At 44.4% G+C, this 19,425-nt stretch overlaps 1 protein-coding gene across 1 annotated transcript; it reads left to right on the top strand.

Annotated features, from left to right (window-relative positions):
• Window positions 1-1,567: 1,567 nt before the first annotated feature.
• LOC116828513 (keratin, type II cytoskeletal cochleal-like) lies at window positions 1,568-14,585 on the top strand. Its single transcript, XM_032786815.1, has 9 exons — window positions 1,568-2,029; window positions 2,854-3,062; window positions 4,907-4,967; window positions 6,983-7,078; window positions 9,652-9,816; window positions 10,867-10,992; window positions 12,943-13,163; window positions 14,180-14,214; window positions 14,317-14,585. The coding sequence occupies exons 1-9, from the start codon at window positions 1,568-1,570 to the stop codon at window positions 14,583-14,585; spliced, it is 1,644 nt and encodes a 547-aa protein (XP_032642706.1).
• The last annotated feature ends 4,840 nt before the right edge of the window (window positions 14,586-19,425 follow it).

Below are 19,425 nucleotides of genomic sequence, written 5' to 3'. Positions count from 1 at the left end.
TCTCTGCTACCACCCCCATAAGGGGTGGACAAGGAGAGAAGGGAGGTGGGACCAAATTTCTGTCCCTACTCCTCATTAGCCAGTGGAGCATCAGGCCACAATGGGCAGGCCCATGCTGACAGGTGACATCCTAATGCACCATCATGATGCCAAGTCTGCTAAGAATGGAGCTCAAGTTTGTGTTGGTTCAGCAGACTTGAACAGGGCTGGTTCAGACAAGCTGATTATCCTGAGCTCTTTCCATGTCTACAGTTATAAACGTGAGAGAGAGAGAGAGAGAAAGAAAGCTAATTTCATGTCTTTAGCTTTACAGCAGTTGTCAACTGACTAACACGTGTCTCAGATGTTTCTCAGTATCTTAGGTCCAATCCTGAGAGACGCTGAGCTCCCACAATTCCTGTTGGGCTAAATCACAAGAGGTGTTAATCACATGCAGCTCCTGTTCACCCTCAGCCAGCAAAGGTGCTGAGTAGGAAGGTGTGGAACAGTTCCAGGAGTTAAAACTGTCACCCTGCCTGCCAATAATTGACACCTCATGTGGATGTCAGAAGAATCAGGCCAGGGTTGAGCCAGCTGCTGCACAAACATCAAAGCCTGAAACTTTCATGGCCAAATCCTCAGCTGGGTGTGAATCACTGAAGTCAGTGGAGCTATAGAGATTTTCACCTGCTGATAATCTGGCCCAGTTGATACTGAAACAAAGACCCAACACAAAAAGATTTGTCCGTTTTACCTGTGAAGACTTGACCAAACTTTCTTGTTCCCTCATGCTCCTAAATTTAGATCCCAGTGCAGACAAGCCATCCCATGCACAAGGATGATTCAAACTTTAATTTTACAAAGGTTTGTTTAAAGAAATCCACGAGAAAGCAAATTATGGACCCAATTCTTCCCTCACTCACCCCAGCTTTACCCTGGTGTATTTCCTCTGGGCCTGAATTTGTTCTCTCTTATACTCATGTAAATGGAGAGCAGCTCCACAGATTCCAAGGGAATAACAGGGGTATAAAATCATTGCAAAGAAGAGGACAATCGGGCCCAGCGGTGGAGTTACATCAGATTTACTCTGGTCTAATTGAGATCAGAATCGGATCGTATGACCAAATCACCAGATTGTTCCCAGGCCTGTGCAGGCAACTTAATAAACAAGATGCATTTTTTCCCACAAGACAATTACTCCCTTTCTAATTCGCGGTATGCTAAGCCCATCAAAAGATAGTTTTTGCTTCTCTTTAATCCCTACTATAAAAAAGGGAGTTTTGCAAGCACAGTTTTTATAGAGCTGGGATTCCCTGCAATGAAACTAGACCGTCTCCTATAACTTATGATAGGTATGTTTAAGTATAGTTCAAGTTGTTGCTCACCAAAATGTGCAGCGGGGCTAACACCCCAAGCTCATAAACCTCAGCATTATCCAGGCAAGGCCCGTTCTCCTAAGAGATAAAAAGGTGAAAGCATCGGTTCTGATTTCAGAGGGATCCACGCTTGACTGCTTTTCACTCTGCTGCCCTGCTCAAGCATTTCTTAGCTTTGCCATCTGCCTTCATTCCTCCTCTAATCAGACATAATGTCTTGCCGATCCTATCGCATTAGCTCTGGAGGTGGTGGTGTCCAGAGTTTCAGTTCTTGCTCAGCTGTCATACCAAGAAGCATAAAGCAATACAGCTTCAGTACAGTCTCATCTCGGGGAGGTGGTGGCGTGGGCTATAGAGGACTAGGATACTTTGGTAGCAGAAGTCTCAGTGGTGTAGCCTCCGGCAAACCCAGAATGGCTGTTGGTAGCTGTCGTTCTGCAAGATATGGGTATGGGAATGCTGGTCTTGCATATGACTATGGCGGTGCTGGCTTTGGCTACAGAGTGGGTGGGATCTGTGGGCCTTGTCCACCCACTATCACACCCGTCCAAGTCAACCCGCTCCTGCTCCAACCTCTCAACCTGGAGATCGACCCCAACGTTCAGTCGGTGAAATATCAGGAGAAGGAGCAGATCAAGTGCCTCAACAACAAATTCGCTTCTTTCATTGACAAGGTGAGATGGGAGATCACACTCTTCACTGGCAGTTTGCCATAGGAATGTCAGACACAACTCGAGCAGACATTTCGGAGATGAAACCTGAGATTTTGTACAGTTTTTAGCTGTCCAAAATGTCTAAGGGATTTGGAGCTTCCAAATCTCACCCTAAAATTACAGTAAGCGTCTGATTCTCATTCACATTGTGGCCATTTTATGTCACTCCAGCAGTGCAAATGGGCCTTAATGGGGGAAATAAATACACTATCAGAGTGGGATAAAGTGGTTTTACTTAACTGAGAATCAGGTTCCAAGTTTCTAATGTTATATTCAGACAGCCCCTTATTTTTCTCCCACACCAGTCTAAGTGTTGATTTCAGTGGACTTATTTCTGATTTACACTGGTGTGAGAGACGGTCTAGGATCTGCGCTGTTTCAACCATAAATAGTACAAACCAGAGGTACGCTTCACTTTCTCTGTAACTGCTCCATCCATTTCTCATGTTTAACAGAGTGCTGCTGAATAACCTCATTATGAAGAGAGGAACTCCAAAGTTTACATATCTGTTATCTCCGTTCTTCTGAAAACATGTACATGACTCATGTCTTTTGTTTCACATGTTGCTGATGCCGGGGAACCCATTCTGGCAGTAAGATTTCATCGATTATAAAGCCAGAAGGGTCCACTGTGATCTTCTAGCCTGACCTCTGTACAATCCAAGCCCTAGAAGTTCCCTGAATTAATTCCTTGTTTGAACTGTTGGCACCTTTTTGTTACCAGTCTAACGCATTGATATGTTTTGAAAGCTTCAAAAGTGAACGTTCTTCCTCTTGGAATTCAGGTCCGATTCCTGGAGCAGCAGAACAAGGTGTTGGAGACCAAATGGAGCTTTTTGCGGGAGCAAAAACACTACCAGAATAACATGGAGCCCATGTTTGAAGCTTATATCGGTAACTTGAAGAGGAAGCTGGAGAACCTGGGATGTGACCGAGCTACTCTGGAGACAGAACTGAACAACATGAAGGACATTTTGGAGGATTACAAGAGAAAGTAAGTGTGAAAGATGCAGTTTAATAATAGATTGTTAAACTAAATGTCTCCAAACTTGTACATAGATGCATGCATTGTTGACTCACCACTGTTTGAGAGGGTGGAGAAGCTTCTGACTATAGGTAGGCAGTTTCAGATACATCTTGACTAACTAAGTAACTGCTTTTCAAAGCTGCTGAGTGCTCAAAAATCATAAGAACATAAGAACAGCCATACTGGGTCAGACCAATGGTCCATCTAGCCCAGTATCCTGTCTTCCAACAGTGGCTGGTACCAGATGCTTCAGAGGAAAATAACAGACCAGTGTAATTATTGAGTGATCCATTTGCTGTCATTCAGTCTCAGCTTCTGGCATTCAAAGGTTTACGGACACTCAGAGCATGGCGTTGTGTCCCTGACCATCTTGGCTAATAGTCGTTGATGGACCTATCCTCTGTCAACTTAGCTAATTCTTTTTTGAACTCTGTTATACTTTTGGCCTTCACAGCATCCCCTGGCAATGAGTTCCACAAGTTGACTGTGTGAGGAAGTACTTCTTATTGTTTATTTTTGTTTGCCTATTAATTTCACTGGGTGACCGTAGGTTCTTGTGTTATGGGAAGGAGCAAATACCTCTTCCTTATTCACTTTTTCCACACCATTCATGATTTTATACACTTCTATCATATCCCCACTTAGTAAGCTGAAAAGTCCTAGTCTGTTTAGTCTCTCCTCATATGGAAGCTCTTCCATACCCCGAATCATTTTTGTTACCCTTCTCCATACTTTTTCCAATTTTAACATATCTTTTTTGAGGCGAGATGACCAGAACCGCACACAATATTCAAGGTGTGGGAATACCATGGATTTATATAGAGGCATTTTGATATTCTCTGTTTTATTATCTATCCCTCATCACTACTGAAAATCTTGGCCTTCGGTGCTACCTCTAGGCACCCAAGTTTGTAAATGTGTTATTTATTCAACAAGTATATTATAGCTACAGCACAGGGTTGCCAATTTTGGTTGGATGTATTCCTGGAAGTTTCATCACATGACATAATCTTCAATTTCTGGAGACTCCAGGACAATCCTGGAGGGCTGGTAACCCTACTACAGCACCTGGCAAAATGTAATCTTTCTCTATGGGCTTCCTAGGTGCTACTGGGATACAAGTAATAAATAATAATATACTAGGACATTATCACTTAGGGAGAACTACACATTACACCAATTACGGGTTTACACTATTCATTAAACAATCTGCTTGAAGAGAACTTTACAACATTTCAGTTAAGTAGCAATCTTGGCAGATACTGCAAATGTGAGTACATACAACAAGCCTACACACACACATGCACACGCAAAAATATTCCCATGTCGGCAAAGTAAGAGAAATGTTGCTTCAGACCTCTTAGAGGTTGATTTAATGATATTTACTTTGTACATTTTGACATGCAATGGTGACAATTTGTTTTTAGTGATGCTAAATCTTTTCAGTTTTTGAACCTTAACAGCTACTGTCATTAAATAATTTCTGTCTGATCCCCCAATCTGAGTTCCCTATAATTTCCTGCAACTGTGAAATTTTAAATAGATAACAATAAAAAAATGCTTAAAGCCTATAATTTTTCACCATTGTGAATATTTAAATCAATATAAATTTTAAAATAAATGTCAACATTATTTGTTGAAATGACAAAAAATATCAAATTCTGCATACATGCACCATAAGGCACGTACAACATATGGTACATCAACTGACTGAGTGCACAGAGTCATCTGCAGTTGTTCTGGAATTCCAAAATCCATCAAGATATTTTTTTTTCTTAGCTAAACAAAAAATAATCCTCTTTCCCCCTCAGGTATGAAGAGGAATGCAATCGTCGAACCTGTGCTGAGAACGAGTTTGTAGTACTGAAGAAGGTGAGTAATGCGCAGAAAAGCTACAACCTTATCAAACACCTGCTGCCCAGATTTTAATAGAACACTAATGGCATATAGTGATTTTTAACTCATCTGAAGGAAAAACAATGCAAAGTTCATACTTACAAAAAATAGAGCAGGTTGAAATTTTTTTGAAATTCCAACCATTTTTTCCTGAAAAAGTAACAAAAAAAATCACTTTATTTTGCTATTTTTAACTCCCTGAAATAATAATTTGTGAAATGATGGTTAGAGGTGAAAAAATTCAAAAACGCATATGTGAGACTTATCAGAGGGATGGCCGTGTTAGTCTGGATCTGTAAAAGCAGCAGAGAATCCTGTGGCACCATATAGACTAACAGACGTTTTGGAGCATGAGCTTTCGTGGGTGAATATCCACTCGTCATGCTCCAAAATATGTCAGCATCGACGAAGTGGATATTCACCGACGAAAGCTCATGCTCCAAAACGTCTGTTAGTCTATAAGGTGCCACAGGATTTCTGCTGCTTTTATGTGACACGGAACTAATATTTAAAGATACTTAGGCCACTTAACTCCATGGGTGTTGCTCCCATCAATCAGTTAGATTCTTGTGAAATCCGCTAGGCATCGTCTGCATCTCCAGGTATCTAATAAGTTTGTAAATCGCCTTAGCCACTGAAAGTCAGTAGGATTTAGATCCTAGTCTGAGTTACTTTGAAATGAGCATATGCTTCTAAATCACTCTAAGTGTTTGAAAATATTATCCATAGGGTCTTGCCCATTAGAGTTTGAGATGCATGTTTCCTTATCAGAGACATTTAGGGTCAGATTTCAAAGTGCTCATGTATAAATGATAGCTAAGGGTTAATGTTTCTTTTACCTGTAAAGGGTTAACAAGGGAACCAAACACCTGACCAAGACCAATCAGAAAACTGGATTTTTTAAAAGTCGGGAGGGAATTTGGGATCTGAGTCTTTTGTCTGTCTCTCAGCTATGAGAAGTATTCTTCTTCAATCTTCTGTGCCAACTTGTAATAAGTAGAAAAAACATATAAGCTTTATGTTGTTTGGGTGTATTTAATGTGTGTACTAGTGGAATGTTTCAAATTGGATATCTTTTTGAATCAGACTGTTTATTCATATTTCTTATAAGCAATAGCCCTGTATTTGTCATCTTGATGCAGAGAATAATTGATGTCTTTGGTCTTTCTTTTTTATAAAGCTTTCTTTTTAAAAACCTGTTGGAGTTTTCCCTGTTAAGGAGAAAGGAAAGACAGGGGGGAGGGGAAACACTATGCTCTGTGTTTAACTGTCCTAGTGTCCCAGGGCGGGAAGAAGCTACGGGGGAAGAGAGAGAGAATCTTTTCTGTTTCCTTGTATTTGGGTTTGTCTCTTTGTGGAAGAAAGGAGACATGATTCTTGGTATTGTGTTGTAAAGAGATTGCATCAATACTCTCAGGTTAGCCCAGAAAGGAAAGTCTGGGTGGGAGAGGGAGGGGGAAGGGAAGTGGTTTATTTCCCTTTGTTGGAGACTCAAAGAATCTGAGTCTTGGGGGTTCCCCAGGGAAGGTTTTGGGGGGCTCACGTGTACCAGGCACGGATTCCTGGTTGGTGGCAGCGAGATAAGATCCAAGCTGGTAATTAAGCTTGGAGGTTCATACTAAGCACCCAAATTTTGGACGCTAAGGTCCAGATTTGAGAAAGATGCTTATGATATGGTGGCAGGGGTGAGCTGTATGATGCCCTTTGAGCCTTTTAAAACCTAGCTTTATCCTGGTTTGGTCATTCTGGCTGTCGATACAACAGACCATTAGGCTGGTCTATAGAGATGACCTGTTTATCTTCTCCTGTATATTGATTATTTTGCATTTAAAAATATAAAGCTGGAAAGAATGAAATCATATGGAAACATGAAACTGCTTAGAAGTGACAATCCAGGTGATGGAATTATTAACCCAATTTTGTTCTAGCATTAACAGAAATGTCTTATAATCAATTAGAAGTTCTCTCACCGTATTTCCGATTCTCTGCAGGATGTGGACTGTGCTTACATGAACAAGGCAGAACTAGAAGTCAAAGTGGAATCCCTCATAGACGAGATCACCTTCCTGAGACGCATGTATGAAGAGGTAATGACATTTCCTACCCCAGTCAGGCTTTTATGAGGAGAAGAAAACAACGAATGCTGGTATTTTCCAAAGGGCTTTATGGGCGTTAACCCCCGCAACTCCTGCTGGCGAAATTCATGGGGAGTTTGGTGCCAGACTCCCTTAGTCTAAGAATCAGAGCGTTTACAGCCAGAAGGGACCACCAGGTCATCTAGTCCGGCTTCCTGTGCAACACAGGCCTCTCAACTCTACTAGGGTGACCAGATGCTCCGATTTTATAGGGACAATCCCAATTTTGGGGTCTTTTTCTTATAGGCTCCTATTACCCCTCCCCGCACCCCCGTCCCAATTTTTCACACTTGCTGTCTGGTCACTTTAAACTCTACCCGGCTTCCCCTGTATTGAGCCCAATAACCTGGATAAGGTTAAAGTATTACAGCCCCGAGGAGACTAAATTACTATCTATCACAACCAGGGGACAGGAGGGACCAAGATGCACGAGTGCCTGACACCCCTGCAATGCAGGGAATTGAAATTTGGAAATCCCTTTGAAAACCCCACCTGAAGGGAATAATAACGCCTGGAGGCAGGTGATCTGGTAGAGGAAGGAAAAGGATGAAGGGTCCGGTTGGTGTGAATGGGCACATTTGAATGTGACCATTTACCTCAGCTGAGGATCTGGCCCTGTCAGTCAGCTGAATCTATATCTAAAGGACTAGTTCCATGGTGTGATCCTTGGTAAGACCCACAGGCCCAGATCCTCAAAGGTATTTTGGTGCCTAACTCTCTTTGAAATCAGTGGGATTTAGGTGCCTGGCTACCTTTGAAGATCAGGGCCTTAGGGCCTGATTTTCATTTACACTCTGGGCTTTCTTACAATGCTCTGGTAGTGTAAAGGAGCCCGACAGTCATTTACAGTGGGGCGGCATCAGGGCCGGCTTTAGGAGGCCAGATTTGAATACCCGGTGGCGGTCCAGGCCTTTGGCGGCACTTCGGAGGCGGGGGGTCCTTCCCTCGCTCTGGGTCTTCCGCAGACCTCCCGCTGCCGAAATGCCGCCAAAGACCTGGAGCAAGTGAAGGCCCCCCCCCACCGCCAAAGTGCTGCCAAAGACCCGGATCCCCACCAAGTGAGTAAAAAAAATTAAAAATTAAAAAGGCGCCTAAGGGGCCCTCTTAGGTGTGGGGCCCGATTCTAGGGAATCGGCCTAAAGCTGGCCCAGGGCAGCATTTGCACTTGTTTTAAAGCCTCTTTCCACTGCTGAGCTCTTAGGGCCAGTTTCTTCTTTGACTTGCTCTATGCTGACACCAGCTTAGCTCCACTGATTTCAGAGGCGTCCTTCCTTGTTTGTGCAAGTGAAAGAAGAAGGCATCTACTTCAGGCCTGGTCTACGCTTAAAATTTTGGTTGACATAGCTACAGCATTCAGGGATGTGAAAATCCACACCCCTGCGACCACAGCCTGGTGTAGATGCAAAGGTCGATGGAAAAAAACTTTCACCAACCTAGCTTCCATCGCACCGGGCGGAGGAGTTCCTACAGTGACAGACAGACACCTTCTGTTGGGCTTACATTATTGGGACATAGCTTCAATGCTGTAGCGCCCACAATGTAGCCATGGCCTCAGCCAGCCTTGCTGGAAAAAGAGGTTAATGGACACATTTCACTGAAAACCAGGTGCATTCAAATCCAAAAATCCCTCTCCTCCATTTTGGATTAAACCTGAAACTGCAAAATATGTAGAAAGTATCTTGTTATCTGTGAACAGAGGAACAAAGCCAGGAAAGTACCTTAGAAGCAAACTATAGTAGAAAGAGAGCCTAAAATATAAGCCCTGGTCTGGTACAAGGCATGAGCTGAAGCAATGGGCAAGCTTTGCTGATATAAAGCAAAGTTAGCAACCGTCAGGCTGTGAGCAAAGGTCTGGCTCTGCCAGCGTGCAAGTACGCAGAATCTGGCAAGAACAGGGCTGATATTGCAGAAATACACATTCCTAAGTAGTGCTGATCACCAAGCACTCATGCAAACATATCCCGATATCAAGTGGTACCAGATCACCCCAATATCAAGGATGGTACGAAAACGTTCCCCGAGGATAACAGGAACACACTGACCCCTCCCAAAAGATAAGGTCAGGATGACAGTACATAATAGAGATGTTTTGATTGAAACAATGTGTACAAGGAGATGAGTGATAACTAGCCACCTCAGGGGGCAGTAACTAATTATGTGAGGGAGCAGTCCCTAACTTGTTTGTAACAGGGTATAAAGATGTATCTCAGAGGGAGTATTTTTGTCTGGCCCAGGGAGAAACAGAAAATCCTGCCGTTCACTGAGCTGGTCCATTGTTATGGCATCTATGTATTATGGTCCAGTAGAGTCCGCGGGATGCTAATACCATGCTTCGTCGACAATAGACCTGGTTGTGTGCCTTCGTCCCTTAACGGATAGTGTTGTCATTGTGCGGTTCGCTCGAGGTCTGCTGTGCCAGCTGTCTGTGCAGGGCTGGGGTGGCACAGAGAGGGAAGACACACACGCAGCCAAACATCTATCAACATCTTACCACACCAACAATTAATGAATTTAATGTCCTGCAGGAAATTGCTTACCTCCAAGCATCCATTTTGGACACCTCCGTTATTGTGCAAATGGACAACAGTCGAGGCCTGAACATGGATGACATCATTGCTGATGTCAAAGCTCAGTACGAGGATATCGCCAACAGGAGCCGAGCTGAGGCAGAGTCCTGGTACCAGTGCAAGGTGGGTCACCATAGAGAGAAAGGGATTATGGATGGCTCTGACACTGATCTCATCAAAGAAATAGTTCAAGTCACATGAACGAGAGTGCATACAGACAAGAAACTGGCTTTTCGTAATTCAAGAGATGCATGAAATGACAGACAGGCTATGTCTACACTACCGCCGTAACTCAACCTATGCTACGCAACTCCAGCTATGTGAATAACGTAGCTGGAGTCAATGTACCTTAGGTCGAGTTACTGAGGGGTCTACACCGCAGGAGTTTCTCCCGTCAACTTACCTTACTCTTCTCGTCAGAGGTAGAGTACAGGGGTCGACTGGAGAGCGACCTCCTGTCAATTTGGTGGGTCTTTACTAGACCGCTAAATCGACTGCCTGTGGATTGATCTCAAAGCATCGATTCCGGCTGTAGTGTAAACCTGCCCAGTTTATATCTGCAGAGGATCTGGTTTTATGGAAATATTATAACTTCTCATTCAGATTTAAGGCACTTTTTAAAACTTGGGTTCCATCTCTTAATAATAAAATAATAATTAATTAGTAATAAATTACAATAATCATAATAATACCAATTTCTTCTAATGCCTATCATTTTCTTTGATATATCTCAAAGTGTTTTACAAAGGGGGTCAATAGCATTACCCCATTTGACTGATGGGAAAATAAAGGCACACAGAAGGAAGGGACTTGCCCGAGGTCATCCAGCAAAGCAGGGGCAGAGCCAAAAATTGAAGCCTGTTTTCCTGAGGCCCAGCCCAGTGCCTCCCCCATAGGCCAGTCTTAGCCAGACAAGAATGCTATGAAACATGTTTTCGCAATCTGTGTTGCACCTTCAGCCTTTACCCACATAGAGGACAATAGTCTACTATAGCCGACCTCTACAGGAGCTCCTCTTTCAGCTCTAGTAGTAGAAGTCTGTGCTTTAGTGCTCAAGATATAGCATTCAAACCCTGCCAGAGACCCATGAGTAGCTCATCACAGTTACACTGCAGCTTTTGGTGCTTTGTAATGGGTCTGTTTATTATAATTGCATCTTCTCTCTCACCCAAGTACGAGGAGCTGAAGGTAACCGCCAGCAAACACTGCGACAACCTGCACAGCACAAGGAATGAGATTATGGAGCTGAACCGGGTGATTCAGAGACTGCACGGAGAACTTGAAAATGTTAAAGCCCAGGTGAATGTGATGCACTGGCATAGTGTGTATAATGTATCAATAACTACTCACAAATGCTATGTAAAGGATCCCATGCTACGTGATAACCAAAACTGGCCCCATTATAACAGCTCATCAGTAAAAACAAAAAAATCTTAATTACAAATTAGGTTGCACCACTTGACGGTTCTGAAGAACTGCTGGTGCCTGGACTAGTGACTAAGCCATGAAAGGATAATAGTTTACTACTGCTACCAGCTAACAGGGTTACTCCTTAACTCAACTGGTAGAGGCGTGTATTGTGAAGCTGACACACTCAGCAGAAGTCTAAAGTGAAGCAAAAAGAGGTCACCTCCAGTTAACTGTTTTGGACGTATAACCAACTTCAAATAAATGAATGAATAAATAAATAAATGACACTAGCAGAATCAATGGCTGGGTTTTTCAAAGGCCATTCAAATTAATGGAAGTTGTGCGCCTAAATCTTCTAGTCAGCTTTGAAACTCTCAACCAATGGCCCTATCTCTGGTGCGCCGTTTATAAAGCAAAACAATATAACTAGAATAGCGGGTCTGCCACCAGAGGCCCATGTCATGGCAGCTAGCCTGTAAGATCTAAATCTAGAGACTCAGTGCCCCAGGCTGCGTGCTAGGTATCTCAAGGGAAACGCTGACGAGAGAGAAATCCTCCATCCCTCAGCTGCCAAAGTGGTTGTGAATTTACTCCAAGGAGCAGTTTTACTCCAGTTTTTATGATACCTTACAAGGCACTGTTGAGCTAAATATGCTGACAACAGTGTGTTAAGTGTGTCAGGCCTGATGAGAGTTACAATCAGGGCCTGCTCCAGGCACCAGCCGAGCAAGCTCGTGGCTGGGGCGGCAGATTCTACAGGGCAGCATTTCACCCAATCCTAGGGTGGCAGGGCCGCTTTTTTGGTTTTTTTTGTTTTGTTCGCCGATCCGGCCGCCCTGTAGGGGGCAGCAGTGTGGAGGAGGGGAGCACCCTGCTGGTAGCTGGCTGTGCGCTCCGTTTGCCCCAGCCGGTGCCAGGTCTGTAGCACGCTCGGCAGGGCAGCCCGCGTCCTTCCCTCCCCACCAACCAGAGTGGCGCGGAGCCCTCCCGGCAGGCGGCGCGGCGGTCGGAGCCGCATGGTGAGCGCCCCACTGAAGCCATGGCCACTCCCTTTCTCTCTCTCCCCCCTCTTCCACCGCTAACCGGGGGACATCTGCAGTGCAGGGAGTCCCCCTGGCTCCGGCCGCCCCACTTTTTTTTTTTTTTTGCTTGGGGCGGCAAAAAAGCCAGAGCCGGCCCTGGTTACAGTATAGTGGCCCTCTGCCACTTGGTGTTGAGGGGATCCTAGGATCACCTGGTGAGGAGGACAGTGTAAAATCCTGTCTAGAACAGGATTCTTTCCCTGTGAGCATGGTTTCTGAGAGAGTAGAAGTCAAGCGGCATCGTGTTTCCTCTGCCATAGTGCCTACCAGTCTTGCTTGTCAAGCATTGCTAGACCAGCCATGAGCCAAGCCTTCCACATCTCTGCTAAACTCGTTTCATCCTCTGCTGCCTTTGTCTGTTTTGTCTGCTTGAGGCATCCCTGTCTGACACCTGGATAGTGAGCTCTCCAGGGCCCAGGCTGTCTTCTTTGTGGTGTGTCTGTCCAGCGCTTAGGCTGTATTGTAATAACGGTGAACGCTATTAAGAGGAAGTCAGTAGACATTTTTGAGAAGGTGTCTCAGCTCCTCATAGTCTACCGGAAGGGCAGACAGATTCATGCAGACTTGCCAGAAGAAGTTCGCAGTCTAGTTCAAAAGCATAGACATGGTTATTGCTTTATTAAAGCATCCCTCAGCCTGATCAGTTTTTCAGCCCGAATCCAAAATTTGAGCCTTCAATTTGTTACAAATGAGAGGCCATCAAAAAGAGTCTCTTCAAATGAGTCACACGGAATGCATTTATCTCCCGCCTCTGCAGCGATGCAAACTGGAAGGAGCCATAGCAGAAGCTGAGGAACAGGGAGAGATGGCTCTCAAAGACGCCAAGTGTAAACTGGCCGACCTGGAGGCTGCGCTGACGAAAGCCAAGCAGGACCTGACTTGCCAACTGCGGGAGTACCAAGAGCTGATGAATGTCAAGCTGGCCCTGGATATCGAGATCGCCACCTACAGGAAGCTGCTGGAAGGAGAGGAGAGCAGGTGGGTTCATAGCACAATCCTGCGAATCACTGATCAGGGAACAATAACAACTCATTTAAAATGCTTGTCAAAACAAAGGGTCCAATACTGCAACCCTTTCTTCAAGTTATAGTCCATGTACTTGCAAATCATCTCATTGCAAACAGTGGGGGGAATTCAGCTGAAACTTTTTTCCAGTGAAAAAAACGCAGATTCAAATCCATTGAAGCATTTTATGAATTCACCTAATTATTACATTTAAAAAACTCCAAGAGACCAAAAGTAAAAAGTTTCATTTTGACACCTTTTAAAAGAAATGGTTTGATTTTTTTTCCCATCTGAAATGACCTTTCACTATTTTTGTTTCTTCAGTTTGGTCATTGTCTCAGGAAATCAGCTATTTGCACAGCTCTACTTACAATGTTAGATTCATTTTGAAGTCAATAGCACATAGGGTGACCAGATGTCCCAATTTTATAGGCACACTCCCAATATTTGTGGGTTTTTCTTATATAGGTGCCTATTACCCCTGAGCCCTTGCCCTGAATTTTCACACTTGCTCTCTGGTCACCTTAATAGCGCTTCAGATCCTAATGCACTTATGCACTTTTGCTAAATTTACCCAATAGGTCTAGTGGCATGAGTAAGTGCTGCCCATGTGCAGGATCAGGGCCTATCAGGAAAAAAAATACAATATTGTGTGTACTGAACAGTCAAATCAAATATTTCCAAACCACAGTCCGAGTCTGCTGCAAACATCATCTGATCTCAAGGCCTGCAGCTAATTAATGATATAGGTAATGATAATAAGCGGGTACCTAAAACATAAGAACATAAGAATGGCCATACTGAGTCAGACCAAAGGTCCATCTAGCCAAGTATCCTGTCTGCCGACAGTGACCAGTGCCACGTGCTGCAGAGGGAATGAACAGAACAGGGAACCATCAAGTGATCCATCCCCCATCGCCCAATTCCCAGCTTCTGGCAAACCCTGTTTCTTACATTTTAAACGTTTCTTCATTTTCCCTTTCTAATAGGTTGTGTGGAGAAGGTGTTTGCCCCATCAATATTTGTAAGTACCAGGAGTATTCTCCTTCTTAGAAGTCCTATGTGATTCATCTTCTGCAGCAAAAGTCATAAACTGAGCTACAAGCTCTTCCTTTTTTATTTGCAGCTGTGTGCAGGTCCCAAGGAGGGGTTGTGTGTGATGGCAGCCCCTGCTTTGGAGGCAGCTATTCATCTAGCAGCAGAACACTACTCAAAACAGGAGGTGTTCTTAGCAGTGGAGGTATGTGTGATGCTAGGATTGGAAGAAGCATCGTCGCAAATTTGGGAGATGTATGTGCACCGTGTGTTCCTACCGGCGGATACAGCACTAGCAGCGGAAGGAGCTCCAAGGTCAAATGTGTGTCAACTACCAGCTCCTACAGAACAAAATATTAAAAGAGAGCTCTAGAAAGTCCTCGCTTCACTGCCTAGTGGCAGCAATACCTGCTACCAGCACTAACGTCATTAGGGGATTTTAAAGATTACAGCTCATGCTCCATTGCTTGCTGCATGAAGCATTTTTAATTTCTGGGAGAGCTGCTGTTATGAGGCAGCAGCCAGAGCTTTAGTTTTACAAAACTGCTCTCCTGAAATTTTTCTTTTCCTCCTGAGTTACTGGGGTCTAGCTTATCTGTCATTGTAAGACAATTTGATTGGGGTATATTGTTAGGATGCTGTATGTAGTAAGGGATCAAATCATTTGTGAAGATATGTGGCTCCAAAGAAGGTCTCAGTGACACTGGGAAATTCTCAGAGTCTCGCTGTTCAGTGCCTTTCCTCAAATGAGTATGAACCAACTCTGAATATAAGGATCTATCATTTTTCAGCTCCTACAGTGTATTCTGTATTATTAGCTAACTGCACCAGTTCACCACTACATGACTGCTTGCAAAGAGCAAACCACTGATGTGCAGATTGTATCTTGCTCATAATTTCCTGCCACCATGCCTGTTTTGTTCCATTTTCCTTGGTTTTATTCCGTTTTTCCAATAAACTGACATAGCAGATCAACGCTTGCAGTCGAGTGATTTCCAGTTTTGAAGTCTTAATTAGGCAACTAGGTACATCTTCTTATTGAGACACTTACAAAATAATTTGGTTCTAATGAGAACCACAGAACCCACTGGCCTTTGGAAAATGTAAGGGTAATCTAATAGCAGTAAGAAAAGATGGGAAACCCATCAGGTGCTGAGAAGCACATTAATAGCACCCTGAGAAGTACCTGATAAATACAGAGAAATTCCTAGCTAGCAAGCTAACTAGCTAGATGGGGTGTCTGGGGATGGATAGATAGATAGATAGTTGTAATAAGCCATAAATCCAATGTCTGTATTAAGATCGTGATTTTTGGGGTCTAGCAAAGTTATGAATTTAAGCTCCCAAGTTCGTCTTTTGAGGATGTTGTGCAGGTTTCCTTTGAGGACAAGGACTGAAAGGTTAGCTATGGAGTGATCAGTCTGTGAAAGTGTTTGCCCATAAGTGACAGGGTGTTCCTGGCTTTCAATATTTCCCTGTGTGAGTTCATTCAAGAGCCTGGTGATGGTCTGTTTCATGTCTGACCTCTAGTGGTTATAATGAATGGCTACAGGGCATACTGAAATGAACATGGGGAATGTAGGGTAGCAGGACTGAAGACAGGATTGGCAGCTTCCTTAGTAAAAGCTAATTAAATTAAATAGTTTTACATTATTTCCAGCTGATACGTATATTATCTGAGGTGTTGGAGCCTGAACGTAGCTACCAAGCTTTGAGATGCTCTTCCAGGGACATTTGTTGCCCTGGGTGGTGTTGCACATGACTGAAAAGGTGGGGTGGGGGGTCGAGGAGGGTTGGGTGTGCCTGAGGAATATCGGGTGTCCTGGGGTAGGGCAGGGTGTGGGCTGTGCCTGCGGGGAGCTCTGAGTCCCCCAGGGACAGTGAGGTACACCTGAGGGGGTATTGATTCCTTGAGAGAGTAGTGGCTGGCTGTGTTCAAGGGGGTGTTGGGTCTCCTGGGTGTTGGTTGGGAGGTTTCTGGGGGAGAGTTGAGGGGGTGGAGTCCTCTGGGGGGTGTTGTCTGTGTCTGATAGGATATTATGTCCCTGGGGCAGGTATAGGGTGTGCCAGGGGTATGAGATGTCTACTGGGGTGTTGTGTCCCTGAGGAGAGCAGGTTGTGTCCTCGGGGGCAGGAGGGTACCTGAAGGGGTGTTTTGTGCCCTGGGGAAGGGAGGGTATCTGAGGGAGTGTAGTGTACCCTGGGACGGAGGGTACCTGAGAGGGTGTTGTGTCCCCTAGGAAGGGAGGGTATATGACGGCGTGCTGATTTCCCTAGGTAGGGCGGTAGGCCATGTCCCCTCGGGAATGTTCAAGGCCCCTTCACGAGGTTGTATGAGCAGGAGTCTGGGCAGTCCCAGGAGGGGATGGGGCTGCTGGGCATATGAGGTGGATTCTGAGAAGCCTGTGGAAATCTAGGGAAGGAAGAGTCACCCTCTCCTCACCTACTTCCCTGTAGCTCTGTTGATCCTTCAAGCCACCAAAGGGAGCAGCAAGAGGGGAAGGTGAGAGGCCTGGTCTCCGTGTTGCTTGTAATTCCAATGCCATTCATATTTGCACAACAGGTGCCCTGAATGAGGCCTATTCCTCACATAACCACACTCGAGTTCCCAGCTGCTGTTCTGGTCTAGGTTATACCTGGCAACTAAGTGGCTAGTCGGGGGGGTGTGTGTGTGTGTGTGTGTCTGTATATGAGAATCTCAGCTTTTCTTAAACAAAAACAAAACAAAAACCAAGTTTCTAGCCCACATGGTTGCTTGGATAGCTTGACAATGTGACCTGAGTGCACCCTACAGTTGCAAACAACCTGGCAGGCAAGCAAAAAGATCCCCACTTTTTTTATTGTTTTTAAACTCATGATTTTTAAGCCATTCAAATGGTTTTGGGGGAGCCAGACACCTTGATCATGTTGGGTTGGCAACACTGCATAATACAAATAATAAGCTTGCACCTGACGAGAAGTAACAAAAGGAAGTATTCACACAATGCACAGTCAACCTGTGGAACTCCTTGCCAGAGGATGTTATGAAGGCCAAGACTATAACAGAGTTCAAAAAAGTACTAGATAAGTTTGTGGAGGATCGGTCCATCAATGGTTATTAGCCAGGATGAGCAGGGATGGTGTCCCGAGCCTCTGTTTGCCAGAAACTGGGAAAGGGCGACAGGATGGATCACTTGATGATCACCTGTTCTGTTCATTCCCTCTGGGACATCTGGCATTGTTCACTGTCAGAAGACAGGATACTAGGCTAGATGGGGCTTTGATCTGACCTAGTCTGGCCTTTCTTATGTTCTTAAGTAGAGCGCAGGGAAATTTTTCAACCAAAACTTTTTTCCAGTGAAAAATGCAGTCTCAGCCACACCAGCAACGTTTTGCAAATTGGCCATTGGTTTGCCTGTAATACCCTTTTTTTTCCAACCAGGAACAGAATGGATGTTTTCTGCAATAACGGCACTTCATAAATTCAAATAGCAGCCACCGCTAGACAATGGTTCATCTATTCTTAACCCTTCTATTGAATTCTCAGCCTCATTTAACTGTGCATTTTTCATGCTTTGTTGGTAGGGGTACAAACAAAGCAGGCCGAGTGCCACAGCGCTATGATAACATCACTATGCCAAGCAGATTAAATACACCCCACAGTACCCAGCAATTATGAGGCAACAGAACAGTAAGGCTACACACAGTCTTGGGGCCATACTGACTGGTAGACGAGTCCCTGGATTATTCCCATATGGCAGCTGCAGAAACAGGACTCTGGGAAAGTCATGTCTAAAGCTAGGCCAGTGTGCACAGGCTGACGTTCATCCTACATCTCTCTCTGAACCATAATCAACCACCTGAGAACAGGTCCTTGCCAGTGTCAGTAATGTATCAGCCTTGCCCTGCTCCCACTGATTGCAAAAGGAGCAGGTTCTCATTTTCTGGGCAAGATTGGATCTCTTATGCCATACCCCTGCCTAGGGTCACACTGCCCCAGAAGAAACATTGGGTGGTGGAGTGTTTTTCAGGCAGGCAATGTCTCTCCTGGAACTGCCTCCCCTCATGGGGAGTGAACATTCTTTAAGGATAAGTAGATTCCTCTTCATGGTTGTCCAGCTGTGTGGGATGGGCCTGGTACCACCTCCTTTTTGGCCCCTTTCCAGCATCTTGCTTGCCATTGGAGGAAGCAGGAATGCACAGTGCACCCAGACACAGGAAGTTGTGAACAATGAACTTTTTTTTCCAATCTCTTGCAAAAAGTTTCGAGAAAAGCAATTTTTTTGTCCGTTTTTGCCAAAAGTTTTCTACAGAACTTCTTTCAGGATTTTCTCAAAAAAACGAAAAACACCCAATACTCAATTTTTGTTTTGGTTTCTGGTGGGTTGATTGGTGTGTTTTCAGCAACTGAACCCCTCCAAATTTCAGCCAGGCAAGCTAAAACGAAAACTCATCATCTCTCTGGATCAAGCCCATCCTGAGAAGTTAATTTGCACACGGGAAGGCCGCTCTCTACTAGAGCTGGGGGAATAAAAGATTTTTTCAATTCAGTGGCAATTCTGAAAAACCTGGGGTGAGGGAAGAAGTATTTTGGATTGACTGAATAACAATTTTTTCCGAAACGTTTGGTGAATCAAAAAAGTCCTGAAAAAACCTGTGTGGGGTAGGTTTCAGTCAGCTGGAATCAAAATGTTTCATTTAGATTTCAAGCTTTTTAAAAAAATATCATTAGCATCCTTTAGATCACTCTCAGGGCTATAGTTTAGTTTGAGAATAACAGTACCTAGTTCTTATATAGCCGCTTTTATCCCTAGATCTCAGAGTGCTTTACAAAAGAGTTGCATATCAAGATCCATATTTTACAGATGAAGAGACTTTCCAGCCAATAATAGCACGTGTCTCCTGAGTCCCGGTCCAGTGCTCTATCCACTATACCACACTGCCTCCCCTAGTCAGTGACCAGGGACAAGGGCACTATAAAGGGAGCACAAATAAATAATAAGACATGACATTTTTACAAGCTCCCAGGCTTTCCTGCCCCCACGTTCAGTGAGCAGAATTCCACAGGCAAGAAAAAAAACCCATCGGTGATTGCAAATGAAAACAATGGGTTTTATTAAAGGCATGATGCACGCACCCATACCACAAACTCAGGAAACTTCAACTGCAGGTCCATTGCAGAGAAGGTACAGTTGATAATGCAACACAACATTCTTGTGTT

The sequence above is a fragment of the Chelonoidis abingdonii genome, chromosome 26 (assembly GCF_003597395.2).
Source record: "Chelonoidis abingdonii isolate Lonesome George chromosome 26, CheloAbing_2.0, whole genome shotgun sequence".
NCBI classification, from domain to species: Eukaryota; Metazoa; Chordata; order Testudines; family Testudinidae; genus Chelonoidis; species Chelonoidis abingdonii.
This window is presented reverse-complemented; position numbering and strand designations above follow the sequence as displayed.